Source organism: Emys orbicularis, chromosome 2, assembly GCF_028017835.1.
Source record: "Emys orbicularis isolate rEmyOrb1 chromosome 2, rEmyOrb1.hap1, whole genome shotgun sequence".
Lineage (NCBI taxonomy): Eukaryota > Metazoa > Chordata > Testudines > Emydidae > Emys > Emys orbicularis.
Window position 1 is genome coordinate 223,426,347 of NC_088684.1, and position 18,117 is coordinate 223,444,463.

An 18,117-nucleotide genomic window follows, 5' to 3' on the forward strand; every position below is an offset into this window, starting at 1 on the left:
CTTTCTTCTTGTTTTGTGTTTGTACAGCATCTAGCGCAACGGCCTTCTGGTCACTGAGTGGAGCTCCTAGGAGCTACTATAATACAAATACATCACTTGTGCTGCATCCCTAATCTATCCTATTTAATTTAATGTGGCATTAGCCAAAACAGGGCTCTAAAGTTTTTGTGTGCGCCATTGTCAGGACAGCTGGATCCAGTTTTGTTTTGTCACGAGAAGCGCACGCAGTCAAAAGACAAATGCATATGTACAAAAGGTATTCTGTAGTGTCTTCTCAGTCTAAGTGAAATATTTTGTAAGTTCTCCTTTACTATTAGGTAATGTCAATTGTTTTTATGATGCATAGGATCATAGTGATATTTCATCATAGTGATATTTCCTACAAGCAAAATATTTTCCTTCAATAGTAAAAGGATTTTTTTCATAGAAAATGAAAAGATACTTCTACATATAACTCCACTTCCTCCTCCACGAGTTGGACTCTATTTTATTATTGTATCAGAAAATGGATATAAAACAACTTCTGAAGCAGGAATTTGAACTCCGCTGTCTTTATAAATTGTATGTCTGAGTGTATTGTATAACCCATTCTTAAATGTGTTCTGGTAGAAATAAGTTTGGATTTCTGGTTGGGTTTTTGAAAGTGAAACAAAATCCATATTGTTTGTTTCTTTAGGGTCATGATGAAGAAGCTGTTGTGGATATGGGCAAAACTAGCTCTACTGTCAACACAAACTTTGAGAAAGAAGAACTAGAGAGTAAGTGGTTTTTAAAATCTTAATATAACTTTACAGCGTGAGCGGTCTATTTCCCTTCAGTGCACTACATGGCTCTCATTAACATGCATGCATATGGAGAGTAATGATTGACTACACTATAAAATTCTAAGAACCATGCCATTAAGCTTAACTTTTATATCCTTTTTCTTCATTCAGAACATTAGCAGTAAGCAATTTTTTTTTAAAGAAATCTTTCTTTCAACTGCCATAATATATATATTGAAAACATTTCTGGAAATTGCACCTTTTTTGTTTCAGAAAACCGCTTTATTGTTGAAATCATTAATTAGATTGAGTCCTCTAGGCCAGGGACAAGGGGTTGGGAAAAAAAATCTGATTATAATGGATAAGTAGGAAGCCTCCCTGGGTGAGTGCTGACAATTGCCTGCAGATTCTAAGCTTTGATTCTTTTTGAAAAAGGGAGCTTTTATCCCTTGTGGTTTGTAAATATACCATTCAACATATAAATAGGGTATAAACTGATGGAGTACTGTCTTCTCAAGACTTCAGACTATTTCAGTGCCATTGCTGCTGCTCATACATTTCATTTGCGGCAGAACAAAAACTGCATGGAATCTTGTTAGTTTTCCTTGTGCTTCAGAATCCTGTGTGCAGAAGCAAAACCAACAAGGTTTGGGTCAGTTTCATGCTGTTGCTTGAAAAAGCTATGAGCAGTATTAGAGGAGGATGTGGTTGGATCTGGTGTTTAATATCTTAATGGTCTGAAAAAGGGAGTAAATAGCATGATAAAAATTGCAGGTGCTGCCCATACAAATCAGGTTTAAAAAAAAATGTGAACACTAGACAAACTACAAACAGACAGAAAATATCATGATTTATTTTAGAGGAAGGATAATCAAACACAGATATTCAATAGTGAGGGAAGACTGGAAAGCAGTAATACTGAAGGAGACTTGGGGATGAAAATGCAAACACACGTTTGCAATGTGATGTGGCAACTAAAGAGGTCATTTTAATTTAGATCTGGATACAAGATCACTCTTCCTTTTTATCTTCCCTGTAACGGGGTTCACGGAGCCGTCTCTCTTCCTAGGGCCTGCTTGCTCTCCCCAATAAGGCTCAGAGAGGCTTCAGGGTTGTGCAACACCCATGTCTTTATTTACTTGTCCCACCACCAGTGTCCATCTATATACAAGCTTTACAGGCAGAGTCAGCCTTCAGCTAGGAGGCCTCCAGCTCCCTTCCTGACTGACTTCTACCTTGCTGCCCCCTGCCTTCTGGCTCCCTTCCAGCCTTGGTTTGTCAGGCCACCGGGTGTTGCCAATCCTCAGGCCAGCATCAGGCCTTTTCCCTCAGCCCCAGTCTACTTCCCTTGATTGGAGATGACCGGTCAGGGGCTAATTTGGTGCTTCTGCAACAGCACCCTGCTACACTCCCATTCTGGGGTTTCCCTATCTCCACCACCTACCAGAGATGAGGAAAGATGAGTGACTAAGGTAGAGGGCTTGGGTGACTGGGTTCTGTTTTCACCTATGCTACAGACTTTCTGCCTATGTGACCTTTAGAAAATTGTTCAACATCTGACTCTTTCTTCATTGCAAAATGGGAATAATACTTGCCCATCTCATAAGGCATTATGAGGCTTAAATGTTTGCAAGGTGGTTTGAGATCCTTATGGAAGTGAAAGTAGTAGTCGGTCACCTCTTGTTACTACTTCACTGCCTCATGCAGAACTGCTAGAGTAGCTGACTTGCCACCACCCTTCGTGGAGGAAACAGATTTCAAGTTGCTCTTCCCCTTTCCTCTGTGATGGGCTTAGTTGGCAAAAAAAAAAATTAAATGGGGCAGAGTTAAGGCCAATGTGGAGCAAGACTTCTATCCTTCAATAGGGATAGTAATGCTCAGTGACCACAGCAATGCTGTGGGAGGCCAAAGACAAAAGGGCTGAGCAGGGATAGAGCAGTCCCCCTCACAACACTGAGTATAGTCCAGTCTCTTGGAGCAGATTTTCCTTCCTTGTGGGGGTGGAGACAGGAGTGAAGCAAAGTTTGGAAACTGCACAATCACAGGGATTACCTTAATAATAATAATAATAATAAAAAAGCTTTAAACATATTGTCAGGTGTAAGTAAATGGCAGCTGACTAAATCTTCACATCTAGATGATATATGCTGAATCTCTATAAATGACTTTTTTTTTTTTTTCAAACTACTTAATTTATTTGCTTTCAGATATTTATTTTAAAAGGTGGAATGGGGAGAGAAGCTACATGTGTTTTATTTTGACATTGAAAAATCTTCAAGAGGATTTTCTTCTGACAAGCAGTTTCCTTAATGTGGGAGAGGAGAAAATATCTGTAAATAGCTACTAGTATGACGTATTCAGTGCACAATTTACAGAAGGCCTGCTTTCTGCAAGTGTAAAAACTCAGCAGCAAGAGTTTCTTTGGATGCCAGCTGTTTTTACTTTAAACTCAGGTGAACCTGCAGACATTGATCAACTACAGTGGAGTAGGGAGATGAGTAAATTCCTATAGTTTAATGTGGTAAAATATTAAATGGGCATCAGTGGAATTGTCCGTGGTATATGGGCAACACCCTTAGAAAATATTGGGTATTAAATCTTTCATTACTTTGTCTTGCTGGAGAAATTTTTTTCTGTAGCTATAAGAAGTACTATCCTTAATGCAAGTACAGAACATCTCATAAATAAATGTTTTATAAATCTGTAACTATTTTTGTGTTCTTCCTGTGCCAACTATTTTTTCTGCTTACTGAGGGGGCCAAGTACGGAGTTCTAGGAATTTGGAACATCTCCAGAAAAGTGTTAATTCACTTATTATATACTTGCTGTATTATAGCCTCCCTCCCCCCCCCCCCCCACTCTCTCCTGTCAACAAGCATCAAGTGCTCGTGTCTACACAGGTTACTGCTAGTGCCCTCTAAGACCCCTTTCATCTTGATATTTAAGCACTGAAGGAGGCCTAAACAAACTGAAGTCTGTGGGGCTGATACTTATTCTGTGGTGTCAGCACAGTGTCTTCTACACTGTAGGTTACTCAGTGCTCTTGGTACCACAGATTTGTATGCAACTTGATATTAGTTTTGTTACTCTGTGACAAGATGCTCATGGAGAGAAAAAGCAATAGAAAATGAGGTCTTGGGTGGAGTGGGGAAGCAGATAGGAATGGCTTGTATACGCTGGCTGAGTAAACCACATTGCCATCTTTTAAGTGATAGCAATATTCAGGGTAGAAAGTTTTATGCATTCTAACACATTGTCTATACTAATATTTTAAAGAATCTCCACTGGTACAATTCACCAGTGGTAGCAATTGTGTGAACCCCAGTGCTCACACAGGGCACAAACATTTTACCATAGTGTCCTCTAGATCTGCTCAAACTGGGGTTGAACCACATAATGGCAAAAACAAAAGCCAAGTCTATCTTTACAAGATTTTTGAGACCGATGCAATATCTACTTATATACCTAGCACAATAACGCCCTGCTACTGACTGGTGCTGTTGTTCACTACCTCAATAAAATAACAGATTTTTTTTTTTGAGTAGTGACCCTATGGGTGCTCCTCTGTAGGTGTGTGTGCGCCCCCACACTGCCGACTGGAGAATTTCAATATCAGTCTGTCCCTCCCACGAATGCATGCCTTCTGCCTGCCATGAGGCTAGCCAGTGTGCGTGGGCATTTCGTCCTCAGTTCCTTCACAACCACCCCGATTAGAGATTGAGCTAAGAGCTGTCTGTTCAGAGATCATTAACTCCCTATAGTTTTGCAAATTTTAGCTTCCCTTGCAGTCTTTTTCTTTTAGTACCTTGTTTGTTTTTAGTTGCCCGTGCTAAAAAAAGGAAAAAAAAAATAGCAGAAAAGGGTTGCCTCCCACCAACCCCGGTGCAGGGGTTGAGGGGGGAGCGACCCCACTGGACAAGGATATGCTTGGCTTTTCAGGCTTCAAAAAGTGCCGTAGCTGAAAAGAATCCATCCCAGTGACGGATGGACATTTGCAGTGCGTTCGCTGCCTGGGGGAAAAAAGCACAATCCAAAAAAGTGTGGTTGGTAACAGCAGTTAAAAGCAGATCCAGGAAGGACAGAGAGTTAAGGCTTAAACTCCTGCTCGTGGAATCGGCCCTGCAACCCCCGGAGTCCTGACGAGAGCTATCACCGCAACCTTCTAGGTCAAAGGCAGGAGATCCCAAGGAGATGAGCCACTCACTCAAGACCGCTAAGAAAATGTCTGAGAGTCCTCGTAGTGAGCCCTGATCTTGCCAGAAATGATCTCCGGCTCCATCGGTACTGACAGCACTGAAGCCATCTAGAGATGGTACCCAGGGCAGGCGCGGTACTGAGCCAACAGAGCAAATCAGTCTGTCCAAAGACCCGATGGGCGTTGGCAAAGAAGTACCAGTACTGCAGGGGCATTAAATGCATGGAAGATCTGCCCTGGGGAAGGCTACATTGATGCTGTCACTGGCACCAGCCCAAATGTGCGTGGCACCAATGGGCCATATGACTAGGTCTGCATCTCTGACTCAGTCAATACAGGCCTCTTGCCACCAACAACCAGTGGCACTAACGTCTGCACCATCGAGTTTCCATTGCGCACTGGAAACCTCTCTGTGTCCAACATGCTGGACTCGCCACTACTCAGTACCAGGGTTCCGGTGCTGAGTTCTCCCAGAGCATTGGACTCTATGACATCTCCATGCCATGCACCACCTTTCTTCTCATCAGACCAGAGTCAGATAGTGAGTGAGAGGACATGGGTTCCCACCGTTCATCCTACCCACCTATGGTTCCCAATTTCATCATGGATACCAGGCATATTGCCAGCCTGCCCCTCAATCTCCATGGTTTGGGCAACCATGATACCAGCACCAGCCACATACCCTCAATGGCCGTACTGGGGCCCCAGGCAGGCTCAGAGGCAACAAGCCTCCCAGGCCCCTAGTATGGCATACCAACAGGCAAGGAGGCACCCTCCTTCAGCTGCGGCATCAAAGAGTTCGGAACCTCCTGAGCAACTGGGGAAGGAAGTTTGAAGCTGAGGCAGAAAGGGAAGGGCACTCAAGCTCATCACTCATTGTCCTAACCTGTTGAGGCGGTGATGACCTCTCCACCAACCATGGTGGATGATTTTAAATAATTCCAGGACTTAACTCAGAGAGTGGCAGCTGCCCTGCAAATACAGCTGCACGAAATGACTGAGCCTTACCACAAACTGGTGGACATTGTCCCAGTTAATGAGGCACTACTGGATCTTGCCAGAGTTATATGGCAGACTCCTGCGTCCATCCCACCGACATGCAAGTGGGCAGACAAAAAGCATTTTGTGCAGGTGAAGGGCACGGAATTTTTCATTTCCCACCCGCCTCCAAATTCTATCGTTGTGGATGCAGTTAATTCTAGGGACTGCCAATACCAGTTTAAATCCACCCCATATGTCCGAGAAATGCTTGGACCTCTTTGGCAGAAAAGTGTATTAATCAGCCACTTTTCAGTTCTGGTTGACTAATTACCAGGCCTTATTGGCCAAATATGACTACCAGAACACTGTGCAACTGTGAAGTGGGTTTTTTACCCACGAAAGCTTATGCCCAAATAAATCTGTTAGTCTTTAAGGTGCAACCAGACTCCTCGTTGTTATGTGAAAGTAAATCCCATATCTTCTTTGCCTTCTTACTTGGATTATTTCGAGGATGACAGAATATTTTCAATATACATCATCAAAACAGGAACTACTACCTCCAGATGAAGGTGCAAATATTCAGTGGCATTCTCGGAATAACTGTAGCATCCCACGGAAGAAGAAAAGCTGCAACTGAAGAAGTGGGGTTTTTTTTTTACCCACAAAAGCTTATGCCCAAATAAATCTGTTAGTCTTTAAGGTGCCACCGGACTCCTCATTTTGTGTGTGGATGCAGACTAACGTGGCTACCCCTCTGATACTATTCACATAACAAAATCCTGGCCCCAGAGACGACCTTGGTAAAGAGTTTCTCTGCAGTCTACTTTTACATGGCACGAATCCAGGGAGCAGTTTTCAGCAGTTGAGGCTTTAGTGGTTACCATATTCTCAGATTTTCTTGCTCCAGGTGTAAGAAGTGTTTACGTTTGTGACTCTATTCTCTGCAACACTGATAATTTAAACCCTTATTTTTTATATAACTAACTTTCTTAAAAGGCAGACTTTTTTTTCTTTATCTGCATACCTGTTCTTGCCAACTAATTGTATTCCATTCTCACTTTTTGCCCAAAGATAATGTTGATATGGCTTGATGAATATGTGTTAAACAATTGTAGGACAATTTGGCAATTTCAGTAATGTAGTTTGTTAGCAGTTAGAATAAAAATTGCATCTTAAATACTGACTTGTTGAAATAGGTAGGACAGATATTTTAACTTGTAATAGAATCCATTGCTAATTTAAGCATCTTGGTCGTGAAATTTACAAGTTTTCATTCTCTCTTTAGATACATTTAAATGGCAACTGTTTAATAATATCTAAATAGTATTTCATAAATTGCCATAACAACTTCCCCCAAATAACAAGATGTACAGGACAATGTAAACAAAAGAAATGCAACAGAACTGATTATAATTGCTGCATGATTTTTGTAAGGTACTTTAATTTATTATAAGACATAAAATGTAAATACTACAGTGCTGGTTTCAACCAGTAATGTGAGAGGAGTTTTACTTTGCACTCTGAAACTTTTTGTTCTCTAAGCAGCCCATTATAGTAGCCCAGAGCCCAATAGTTACCCCCTCTTAACAAACAAAACTGAGTAGAAAGAACATAACACTATAAGGAAGGGCTGTTAGACACAAAGGCATAATGATAAAACAATTACATGAATACAAATGTCTTACAGTAATTCTTGAGGATGACTCCTGAGGAACTCTGGCAGACATCTCTAAGAGGAGGCTCTATACATGAAGATCTCTGCACTGAGAAGGCCTGGCCACAGGCCCAATTCCCATGAAATAGAGAACAAGAACAATGTGGCTGAGCTTGACTTGCTTGGATGCACTATGATCACTCAGAGGTGTCTTGGGCCTAGGTTAAGAGTTTTGTATAACTTCAGCAAAACATTGATTTGTATCTGTCATCATACTAACAACCTGTGCAAATTGGAATTCTTCACACTTAAAGGACATGGGCCTGGTAGCAATGCTCAGCAACCTTTTTAGCTTCTCTATAAATTACAGATAAAAAATAGTTAACTTTTAAGGTTGCAAAGTCAAGGACTTAAAAGTTAATGAAAGTTAGAAATAAGGCACGCTTGTATGTATGCATTATGATACAGTCTTGAATTACATGATTGCACACTATTTTCCCCCACTTGAGCCTGCCTCATTTAGTGTACAGAATGGCCAGTGCTCACTTAATAAGCAGCTATTCGATATTTTATCTTATCTTCATATCCTCCTATTCAAACTCTGCTCTGAAGTCAGAATTAATAATTTCCTCATGGGCTTTCTATGGCACTTGTTGCAGCTGAGTGCTTCACAAACATTATCAACTTTATTTTCACAACACCCATGGGAAATTACGGGGTGGCACTAACTCCAGTTTTATAGATGGAGAACTAAGGCACAGAGTAAGGTTAAAAGTATCCACTAACTTTGGATGCCCAATTTGAGACACCTAGGGTCATTTTTCAGAGTACTTAACACTTCATATGTTCAAAGCACAACTCCCATTGACTTCAGTTGGAGCTCTGAATGCTCAGGACCAGGTAGTGGCCACCTGTGAAAAGTTTGTTTTAAGGGACTTCCCTAGACTCTCATAGGAACTCTTCCAGGGATAGAAATCAAGTCTCCAGGGCAGCGCTCAGCTGCTTTAACCATGAGACCATCCTTTCTCTTCCTGCAATCCCCTGCCTCATTCATTATACACCTTCAAACTTTTCCATCAAATGAGTCGGGTACTGCAGACAACAGCCTCCTTCACTACACAGCCCTGATTAAGCCCGTGCACATAGCCCATCCTCTGCACTGAATGAGCCAGGATTTCCATGGAAAAAATAGTATGTGATCATGTAATTAAAGACTGTATCACAATACATACAACTTGGGCTGAATTAAGATTGCACAGGCCGCCTTAGTTGTGGCATTTCCTTTTAGTGCTTCACTTTACAACTTATCTTCTTTTTAGTGTAGTTTTCTTTTTTGTATGTGTATAACTTCCTAACCTTAAATAAATAAAAAAAAAAGCATACTGAAAAAAATATGATGGCATATGGAATCATGCTGTCCCCTACGTGGGTCATTGGCAAGGTTGGAACCTTTAGATCCACTATACCACCTCTGCTATTTCACCTAAGGCCTTGGCTACACTTGCAGCTGTACAGCGCTGTGAGGTAAACCTGTCTTCGTACAGCTGAGTAGGGAAAAGCGCTGCAGTCTGTCCACACTGCCAGCTGCCAGCGCAGTGGCGTGGCCACACTTGCAACATTTGCAGTTGTGTTGGGAGCGGTGCTGGGGCAGCTATCCCAGAATTCATGTGGCTGCAACGTGCTTTTCAAAACGGGTGGGTGGGGTGGATTGTGACAGGGAGTGTGTGGGGGGGGGAGAGTGTGCTTTTTGGAGCATGTCAGCACTCTATTTTGCAAGTTCCGAACTCCTGGCCCCCTGCTCATTCATTTACTCACTCAAAGCAAGCTGCAAACTGTTTGCTTTTCTCTGTGGTAAGAGCTTTGAAACTGGCACTTCCGCATTCCTGCACCCGTCCACAACAATGGAGAGGATTGGCCACTTGACAAGGTGATTAGTACAGCGCTGCAGGCGTTTACACTCACACCCGTGAGTCGTAGCCACTCCGCTGCAGCTGTTATTCCTCTCAGGGAGGTGGAGTACCTGCAGCAGTGTACCCAGGGAGATACAGCGCTGTAAGTGCCCTGCCAGTGTGGACGGGGAGTGAGTTACGGGGGAGGCTTTACAGCGCTGTAACTCGCAAGTGTAGCCAAGGCCTAAGATAATAGTGATGTTGGTAGCAGTTTATCCTCTATGTGGACCTGCCACAAGAGGGGAAATGAGACAATTTGCCTGTGGGTTTCACAAATGCTTGCTGAGAGTGGAGGAAAGTTGCGGGTTAGGAATCTTGGGTTCAGTTCCATGTTCTTGAAGAATGTATGATGTAAGGGTGTCCAGAGTCATTTACCACTGTTCCCCCAAAGCTTGACCCCTTCTGCCTGTGTCCTCTTTGGATTGTCCATGTGCTAGTCCTGTCTCTTTCCAGTACCATTCCCCCATCTCTCTGGCTCCTTGTCAAAGTCTCCATATGTGGTTTTTTTTGTTTTTTTTTTCTGTTTTTTTCCCTCTCTCCTCATCCCAGTTCTGCTCTCCTTGCCCAGCCACTTTCTTTCTCTCCAGGCTCCTTATCAAGTCCCAGTCTGTTTACTGAGGTTCCTTGTCCCATTCACTCCATGACACTCTGTCTCCTTGCTCAGCTAGTTCCAATCTTTTAATCTCCCTCCCCCAAATTCCTTCTCTAATCTGGCTTCTCCACCCCCCCCCCCATCCCATTTCCTCCCCTGGTTTGTCCAGCCAGTACAAGTGTTATCCTTCCCCAGTCTCTTCCTCCAACGGCTTCTTGTCTTAGTCTACTCCTCCTGCCTGCCCTACCTCCCAGTTCCTCAGCTCTAAGCATTTGAATTAGGTGGCTTCCTCCTGCGTGCTAGAGTAGCTTTGTGTCTCATGTGTTCTCAGTCTCCCCACTCTCAGCTCCAGTTCCCAGCACCACAATGCCCCTGGGCAGCAGCGATTGCAGGAAGAGTCCTGCTCAAGCCTGTAGCGCTGTGCTGGATATGCCCAGGACAGATGGTATTTTCAAAGAATTTAGCAGCCAAACTTGAAGTCTGAGTATATATTGTAACACATGGTACCCCATGTGACCACCTGTACCCCTTATTCACCACTTTTATATGGTTATATTTTGTACAGTGTATGCCTTGAGGTTTCATTTGAAACTCACAATCTACTGAACATCATTGTCCTGTTAAAATGTGTGTATCAATATTGTATATGGAGCTATCAGATTTACTATATGATTATTGCCCAGAGCTACGGCATATTTCAGTAATGCCCTCACACCATTTTCTAAAAGGCACACTGGCATGTGAGTTAGGTGCTAACAGGCAATTACCTGCTTAATTGGCGATTCACCAACAGCAGGGTTGTAAAAAAGAAATTTAAAATTCATCTGAAGGACAGTTGATAGCTCACGTATGCCACAGAATTTCCTGACCCCATGACCCAGTAAAGACTTTTCCGGTACAAAGGGTCAGAGTATAAAAAGGAGGGACAGTGACCTACTCATCACCACTTTCCCCCAGCCCCCATCTATGCTCAAGTTAGAAAGAACAAAGGAAGCTTTTGGAACCAGGGAGGGGTCTGGGACTGCCTTTGGACGAGAGAAGCCTTTTTTTGCTTATTAACCTTGGTAAAGTTTAGGAATTAACTTGCATGTTTATATATTTTTTTCTTTTGTAACCACCTCTGATTTATATGCCTAATCACTTAAAATCTATCTTTCTCTAGTTAATAAACTTGTTTTACTGTTTTATCTAAGCCAGTGTGTTTGATTGAAGTGTTTGGGAAGCTTCCACTTGAGACAATGTCTGGTGCATATTCATTTCCCTTGTTGAAACGATCTAATTATGAGCTTGTGCAGTCCAGTGGGCTACTGAACAATACAAGACACACATTTCTGTGGGGCAAGCCTGGGATTGAGGGATATGTGGGTGTCGCCCTGTTCATGAATGGCTGTGACAGTATTCATGTAAACATCTGGGAGTGATTTTATGTGCTAGGGGCTGTGCATTAGCAGGCCAGGAGTGGCTTTTCTGAAAGCACTGTAAAAGGCACCTCAGGCTAGAGGGTTAGGGGACACAGCAGTTCAGGTTGCACCCAGGGGAATGTCACATGTGAACTGAGAGGTTTTTTTTTTTTTTTAAAAGAAAGGTTTATAACTTGACCAAATATGGAATTTTTTTACATGGGAATGTCAAAGCACATCTGACAGTAAGCTGGCCCCCCGCCAAATTTCAAGTCCTTGCTCCAAAGCATGGAGATGCTAGAGCTTCTAACTACATAGTTGTAAGAATTTAAAAATTCAGGCTGGGGCTCACATCCTGCATGGAAAACTTCATCCTAAATGGCTACATTTTGGCAATGTTTTATAAGTAGCTGCAATACATGGTCTTATAATGGGAAGTGTTAGCCAACCTTAACTACAATATCCAAGGAAGCCCAAGGAGTCAGCGAGAGCCAGCTAGACAGAACCTGAATGCTGATACTAAATTTACTAAGGCTTGGTCTACACTAAACCCCCAAATCGAACTAAGGTACGCAACTTCAGCTACGTGAATAACGTAGCTGAAGTTCGAAGTACCTTAGTTCGAACTTACCTCGGTCCACACGCGGCAGGCAGGCTCCCCCGTCGACTCCGTGGTACTCCTCTCGTCTAGCTGGAGTACCGCAGTCGACGGCGAGCACTTCCTGGTTTGACTTATCGCGTCCAGACAAGACACGATAAGTCGAACCCAGAACTCCGATTCCCAGCCGCCGAACTAGCGGCTGGGTGTAGACATACCCTAAGACATAAATGACTAACGGGATTAATGCTAAAGGATGGATTTTCCAGATATGATAGTCACATCAGTGTAATATTGGAACTCCATATTTCAGAGAGTTATCCATAGTTACTCCTAAATTTCAGAGCTATCTCATGAGAGGTGACCTCAGCTCTTGAAAAACAAATTTTTATATTACAAATTGGCTAAAATTCCATGTCTTGAACTTCTAGCAAGTGTAGCCTTATTAGAAGTGAGCTTAAGCAAACTCTTCCTCTTTAAAATTAAAAAAAATAAGTTTTCCAGATAGATAACTAGGAGAAGTCTGGAGACGATCAAAAGTAACGTAGCCATCAAGGCAAATGTCAGTATTCTGGTTGTGTCAGCTCATGCCCTTTTTTATAAGCCCTAGAAATCTTTTGTACATTTTGTGTTTCCTGATTTTCAAAATAAATCCTTGCAGCACTCTATAAGGGAGAGTAAAAAGTGCTCTTCCCGACCTTGAGAACCCTGTCGTTCAAGGAAAGAGCTCAACAACTGAGGAACAGTTTTGGAATATCCCAACTGTGACTAACTCTATCAATAGCTGGTGACTGGTGTAACATTATAGATAGTGGCAGACCACTTCTGTCTATTGCTGGGAATTGCACCCCTAGCTTGTAGTGTAGACATAGCCTAAAGAACTGGTATACAGATTGAGGCTATAAATGCTACAAACAGTTTGAAAATGGAATCCTTGGCTAGATAAAAATGTATAAACATACTTTCATTGCACTCCTTTCATTTGTAAAAACCATTCCTGCATAATATACAGGAATTCATGTGATACTTCATTCCAGTTAATAAAAAAGTCCCTTGTTTGGAGAGGAAAACACACTTCTAAAGTGGAGAGAAGGGACTTGTTGCAATTGTTTCAGTTCACATAAAATTACATTCTGTTTCTGGGTTGTAGTTGTTAGTTTTATACTTCAGTGAGTTTGACCTGCAAACACGAACTTAGGAGTAGTTCTTCCTTTCCTTTCTCTAATTAATTTTAAGATAGGGGGCCTGCTCATAAACAATCTCTTTCCAAGCAGAAGGTTCTTTTAACAGGACAGGAGATGAATAGAGACAGAATAAACATTTCCTTAACGTCTGTCACTACTGTTTGTATAGAGCTAGAAGTCAAACCTATGTTGAACTGAACACCAGCTTGTTTGAGTTAAGATGTTTTAAGAGCAAGGAAGTTTATTCTACTATTACAAGAAACAAAGCCTGACTCAGTACAGTGTAGGCATGGAGAAAAAATAAGAAAACAAACTTGTTGAGATGTTGAACTCCTATTAGAATCATTGCATGAGAACATCTGTGGCAGATGACAACTTTGTTTATACTTAGGCCAGTCACCAAAAATCCATTTGGGGAAATTTCCATGCCAGCAATTTCACAGTCAGTGGCTCTTAGTAATTCTTAAGGCAAAGTTGATTTTAAAACTTAAAAACAAATAAACAACTCCTTTAAGTACTGCAGATTAAAGCCCAAAGATTTAATGCAAAATAAAACTATGAGGCAGAAGCTATGCTTTAGAGAGATGAAAATCTTTCAGAGTTGTTTTAAGGTAAGTTATTGCTATTAACATATTGCCTAGGAGTCCTAGTCATGGGCAAGTCATAGCATATTGTACTGGGCACTGTACAAACACAGAAAGAAAAGAAGGTCCCTGCCCCAAGGAGTTTACAGTCTATGTACAAGACAAGAGGCAACAGATGGATAGCGAGAGACCAGCGGGCATACAAGGAAACAATGAGATAGTAGTGGTAAGCATGACAGGCAGTAGTCTTAGCACACCAGCTGCCTAACTTGTCAAGTTCTTTGTAGGCATCCCTGCAAAGGAGAGTTTTAAATAAGAATTTGAAGGTGAATAATGAGGTAGCTTTGCAGATGTTTACAGGGAGGTCCTCCCAAGCCTGTGGGGCAGCATGGGAGAAAGTATGAAGGTGCTTGTTTGAACATTTTAAAAAGTGGATGATCAGAGGCAAGTATCAACAGCTCAATAGTGAATGAGAAAGGATAGGTGAGGTTGAGGATTGACTGTGAAAGGCCTTGAAATTGGATACAAGCACTCATGTTGTATATAATAGAAGAGGAGCCAGTGGAGGGATGCAAAGAGAGGTATGGAATGGCTAAAGCGATGGGCTAGGAAAATGATCTTAGCAGCAGCATTCTGAATGGATTTGTTTGGGACAAGATTACATTTGTCAAGGCCAAACAGAAGGATGTTGCAGTAATCGAGACATGAGAAGCTTGGAAAGCTTTTTTTGGCTAAAGTGGCTGATATACTTGGCTTTTTATAATATTGAAAGCTTTGGCCAATAAATACAAGTCATACCTATTGTGAAAGACAACTGGCTGCAACTTAATACACCAAAACATACCTTTAACAGTTACTCAAGTTATTTGGCCACAAACTGAGGTTGAAAATGCTGACCTGTAAGACCCCAGCCAAAACCCAATGAAATTAATAGGCAGATGGTTTAAAACCAAACAAAAGAGGAAGTACTTCTTCACACAACACACAGTTGACCTGTGGAAGTCTTTGCCAGGGGATGATGTGAAGGCCAAAAGTATAACACGGTTCCAAAAAGAAATGAGATAAGTTTGTGAAGGATAGGTCCAACAATGGCTATTAGCCAAGATGGTCAGGGATGCAACCGCATGGTCTGGGTGTCCCTAGTCTCTGATTGCCACAGGCTGGGAGTGGATGACGGGATGGATCATTCAATGATTGCCTGTTCTGTTGATTCCCTGTGAAACTCCTGCCATTGGCTGCTGTCAGAAGATCTGCTCTGACCCAGTATGGCTGTTCTTATGTAAGACTTAAAACTCAGTTTTATGACTAGAGTTTCATGGCATGAGATCACCTTTCCCACTGCTACTGTTGCAGGAAAAAATTGGACATTTGTACTTGATTCTATAGCCCACGTATATGATGGCTTCCCATTACCTTATTATTTCACCCTTGTACTTCAGCTTTAGAACTGGTGATTTAAAAAGCCCTTTGGTAGCTCAACTGGTCAGGATTCCTGCTTGTGTTTGTGACTTTAAAAAAAGAAAATCCCTATACGTAATTCATTGAATAAAATTTCTAAATGGAATTATGCTAACATAATCCTCAGCTTTCAGAATTTGTGAGACAGAACCTTAGACACAAAAATACTTGCATTTTAAAAACATGCTCAATCTTTATTAATTTACAAAACTAAAATATAGAAAACAGATAAAAAATAATGGGGGAGAGTTGGGTGCCTTTGCAGAAAAGGTAACTCTCCCATTCAGGATGGTGTCCCTTTATAAAGCCTTAACCGTGGCTCAAGCCCCTGCATCCAATATGCTCAACAGGAGCCATTTATTTTTGAATGGACAAATCAGATACAGGAATTGTTCGAGAGAGAGAGAGAGAGTGTGTGTGTACGTGTACGTGCGCCTAAGGGATGTATATGTGTTGGCATCCTCTGTATTCTTAGTGCTGCATTGCTGGGCCCAGCTACTAATAATCGCTGGGTGAACTGAATAACTCGATATTTTTCGGGGAGAGGAGGAGAAGATTTTATTGGTTTGCTTTACAATTACAATGTTGTGAAGAGGGTGAATCCGCCCTCCAATTTCAACACAATTAATGCATCCTGTGTTAGTGTTCAAAACTCTTCCCCTTCTCCGTCTCCAGAATTTTTCTTAATTTAAGAACAAAAAGTTTAAATTATTATTAATCTGAGTCTCTCACTGAACTGGCTGTTTCTAATGTTTGTTCCCTTCCCCCACAGCAGCAGAAACAAGCTCTGGTACTTTTTTTTTTTCCTAGCAGCTTTCAGGAGAGAAAGGCAGACTGCACGCTATAATCTGTTCTTCAGCAGCAGGATTGGGCCCAGCCATCTTTTGTCTATCATGGAAGACAAAAGGGCCAGCAGATGGCAAGTGCTGGCTCCTCTCCCAGGCAAAAGACATTGGTGCTGGATCTATTTCACAAAGGCCTGGGAGGGAGGCAGCCACAGGGCTAGAGCCCTTGTGTGTTACATTGGCTGGCACCAGCCTCTTCTTATTATCCATGACTAGGGCTTCGTGTGTGTCACTGAGGCTGCAGAAGTCACGGATTCTGTGACTTTCTACAACCTCCATACTTCTTCAGGGGCTAGTGTGGCTGACCCCAGGGCTGCCCAAGCAGCTGGCTCAGGGGCCAGCTGCTCAGGTGGCCCCCGGTACAGCCACACCAGCCACTGCTCTGGTGGTCCGGGGTGGCGGTCCCTGGCCAGCCGGAGCAGCCATGGGGCGGTAGCGGTCCGAGGCAGCTGGTGCCACTGGTCCCGGGCGCCCCCCTCAGCAGCACTCCCTCCACCCAGATGCCCCGCCAGCAGCGGTCCCAGTGCCTCCCCCCAGATTTAATCACAGGTATTTTTAATATAAGTCACGGACAGGTCATGGGCCGTGAATTTTTTTTATTGCTTGTGATCTGTCCATGACTTTTACTAAAAATACCCCTGACTAAATCATAGCCTTATCCATGACTAATGTCAGTAATTACATCCAACATAGCGTATTGCCTCCTTGTGTGGTGTTGACCATCAGTCATATTTATTAGTGTTTTAAGTAGCTTTCTCTTACAGAATCTCCGGTAATAACTCTTTCTTTTATTCTGATTAACTCTAGAAATCTGTTTTATCTTACTACTGTAAGTGCTCTGGTTTTGGGTGTGTCTGCTGGTTACCTCATGTTTACTGCAGGCCCACACAGTTGAGGGCATTAGGTAGTGAAAAAGAGAGCAAGTTTTCCAACTGAACTGGAAAAGCAATGATAGTGTAATACATGTAAAATAATGCTTATTGGATTGTGCAGTTGAATCCAAGCCTAGCCAATCAAATTACTTTTGTGTAAAGTTCACTTATTTCTACCATACTCAAAAATGATCAGGTACAACAAGAAATTACAGAATTAGGGGGTGGCAGTCTGGGGGAGATATAGAATGAGTGGCATTGTAGAGGGACTATTGACTCTCCCTAGTGAAGGTTTGCAATTATGTTCCATTATAAAACCTTATTTTTAGTCCCCCTCTAAATGTTGTTAGAAAAGTTGGTTTGACCTGAATATGGTAAAGTTTTCTCTGAAGGTAAAGGAGAACTATTCTGCAGAGCCTGAAAAAATTTGGTCAAGGCTTTTTTGTTACAGGCCATTAAAAATTACCCTGAAAGGGGAGCCATTTCATAGAAACTCCATGCTTGAAGTTACCACCAGAGTTCTATTAAAAGCCTTATTATAAGTTTGAAGACGAAAAGTATTTGTGACTACTTTAAGGGCACTTGATTTTTGAAGGAAATTGGTGAAATCACCTGTAATGTGGTTGCTTAACAGTGACTTTTTTGTGTCCCTCTCACTTAGAAAGAAAGAAAAAAAAAAAGCTTTACTGTAAACTTCAAATTTTACATAAGTGAATACTACTGAAATCTTGGGCAAAGGTTAATTAAAATATTAGACTGCATTTTTAATGTAGTCTGCGTGGCTTGGTGCACACTCTATTAAGTCTAATCGGGACAAAGAAATGAACAAGAAATGGGAACTCTTCAGATTATTCCTGAGTTCCACCTGGAAGTGCAAAGTGGGAGTTTGAGGAAAATGTGGGACTCCAATTCTTTTTAGAGTGAAGGTTGAAGGGGAGCACTTGGAGCTCAGTGTCTACTTTTCTGTCCACTTTTTTGCCTATCTTCTTTTTCTGTCTCCGTCTAGTTTCCTTTCTCTCCTTGTTTTTGACTCTCCCCTCC

At 42.1% G+C, this 18,117-nt stretch overlaps 1 protein-coding gene across 1 annotated transcript in view; it reads left to right on the forward strand.

Moving 5' to 3' along the window:
* The first annotated feature begins 687 nt into the window (after positions 1–687).
* Positions 688–18,117, forward strand: part of SLC4A7 (solute carrier family 4 member 7) — a 90,537-nt gene continuing 73,107 nt past the window's right edge. Inside the window, exon 1 of the mRNA XM_065398638.1 lies at positions 688–758. Within this exon, the coding sequence (XP_065254710.1) occupies positions 704–758 (55 nt within the window). The 5' untranslated portion in view covers positions 688–703. The remainder of the gene's footprint in view (positions 759–18,117) is intronic.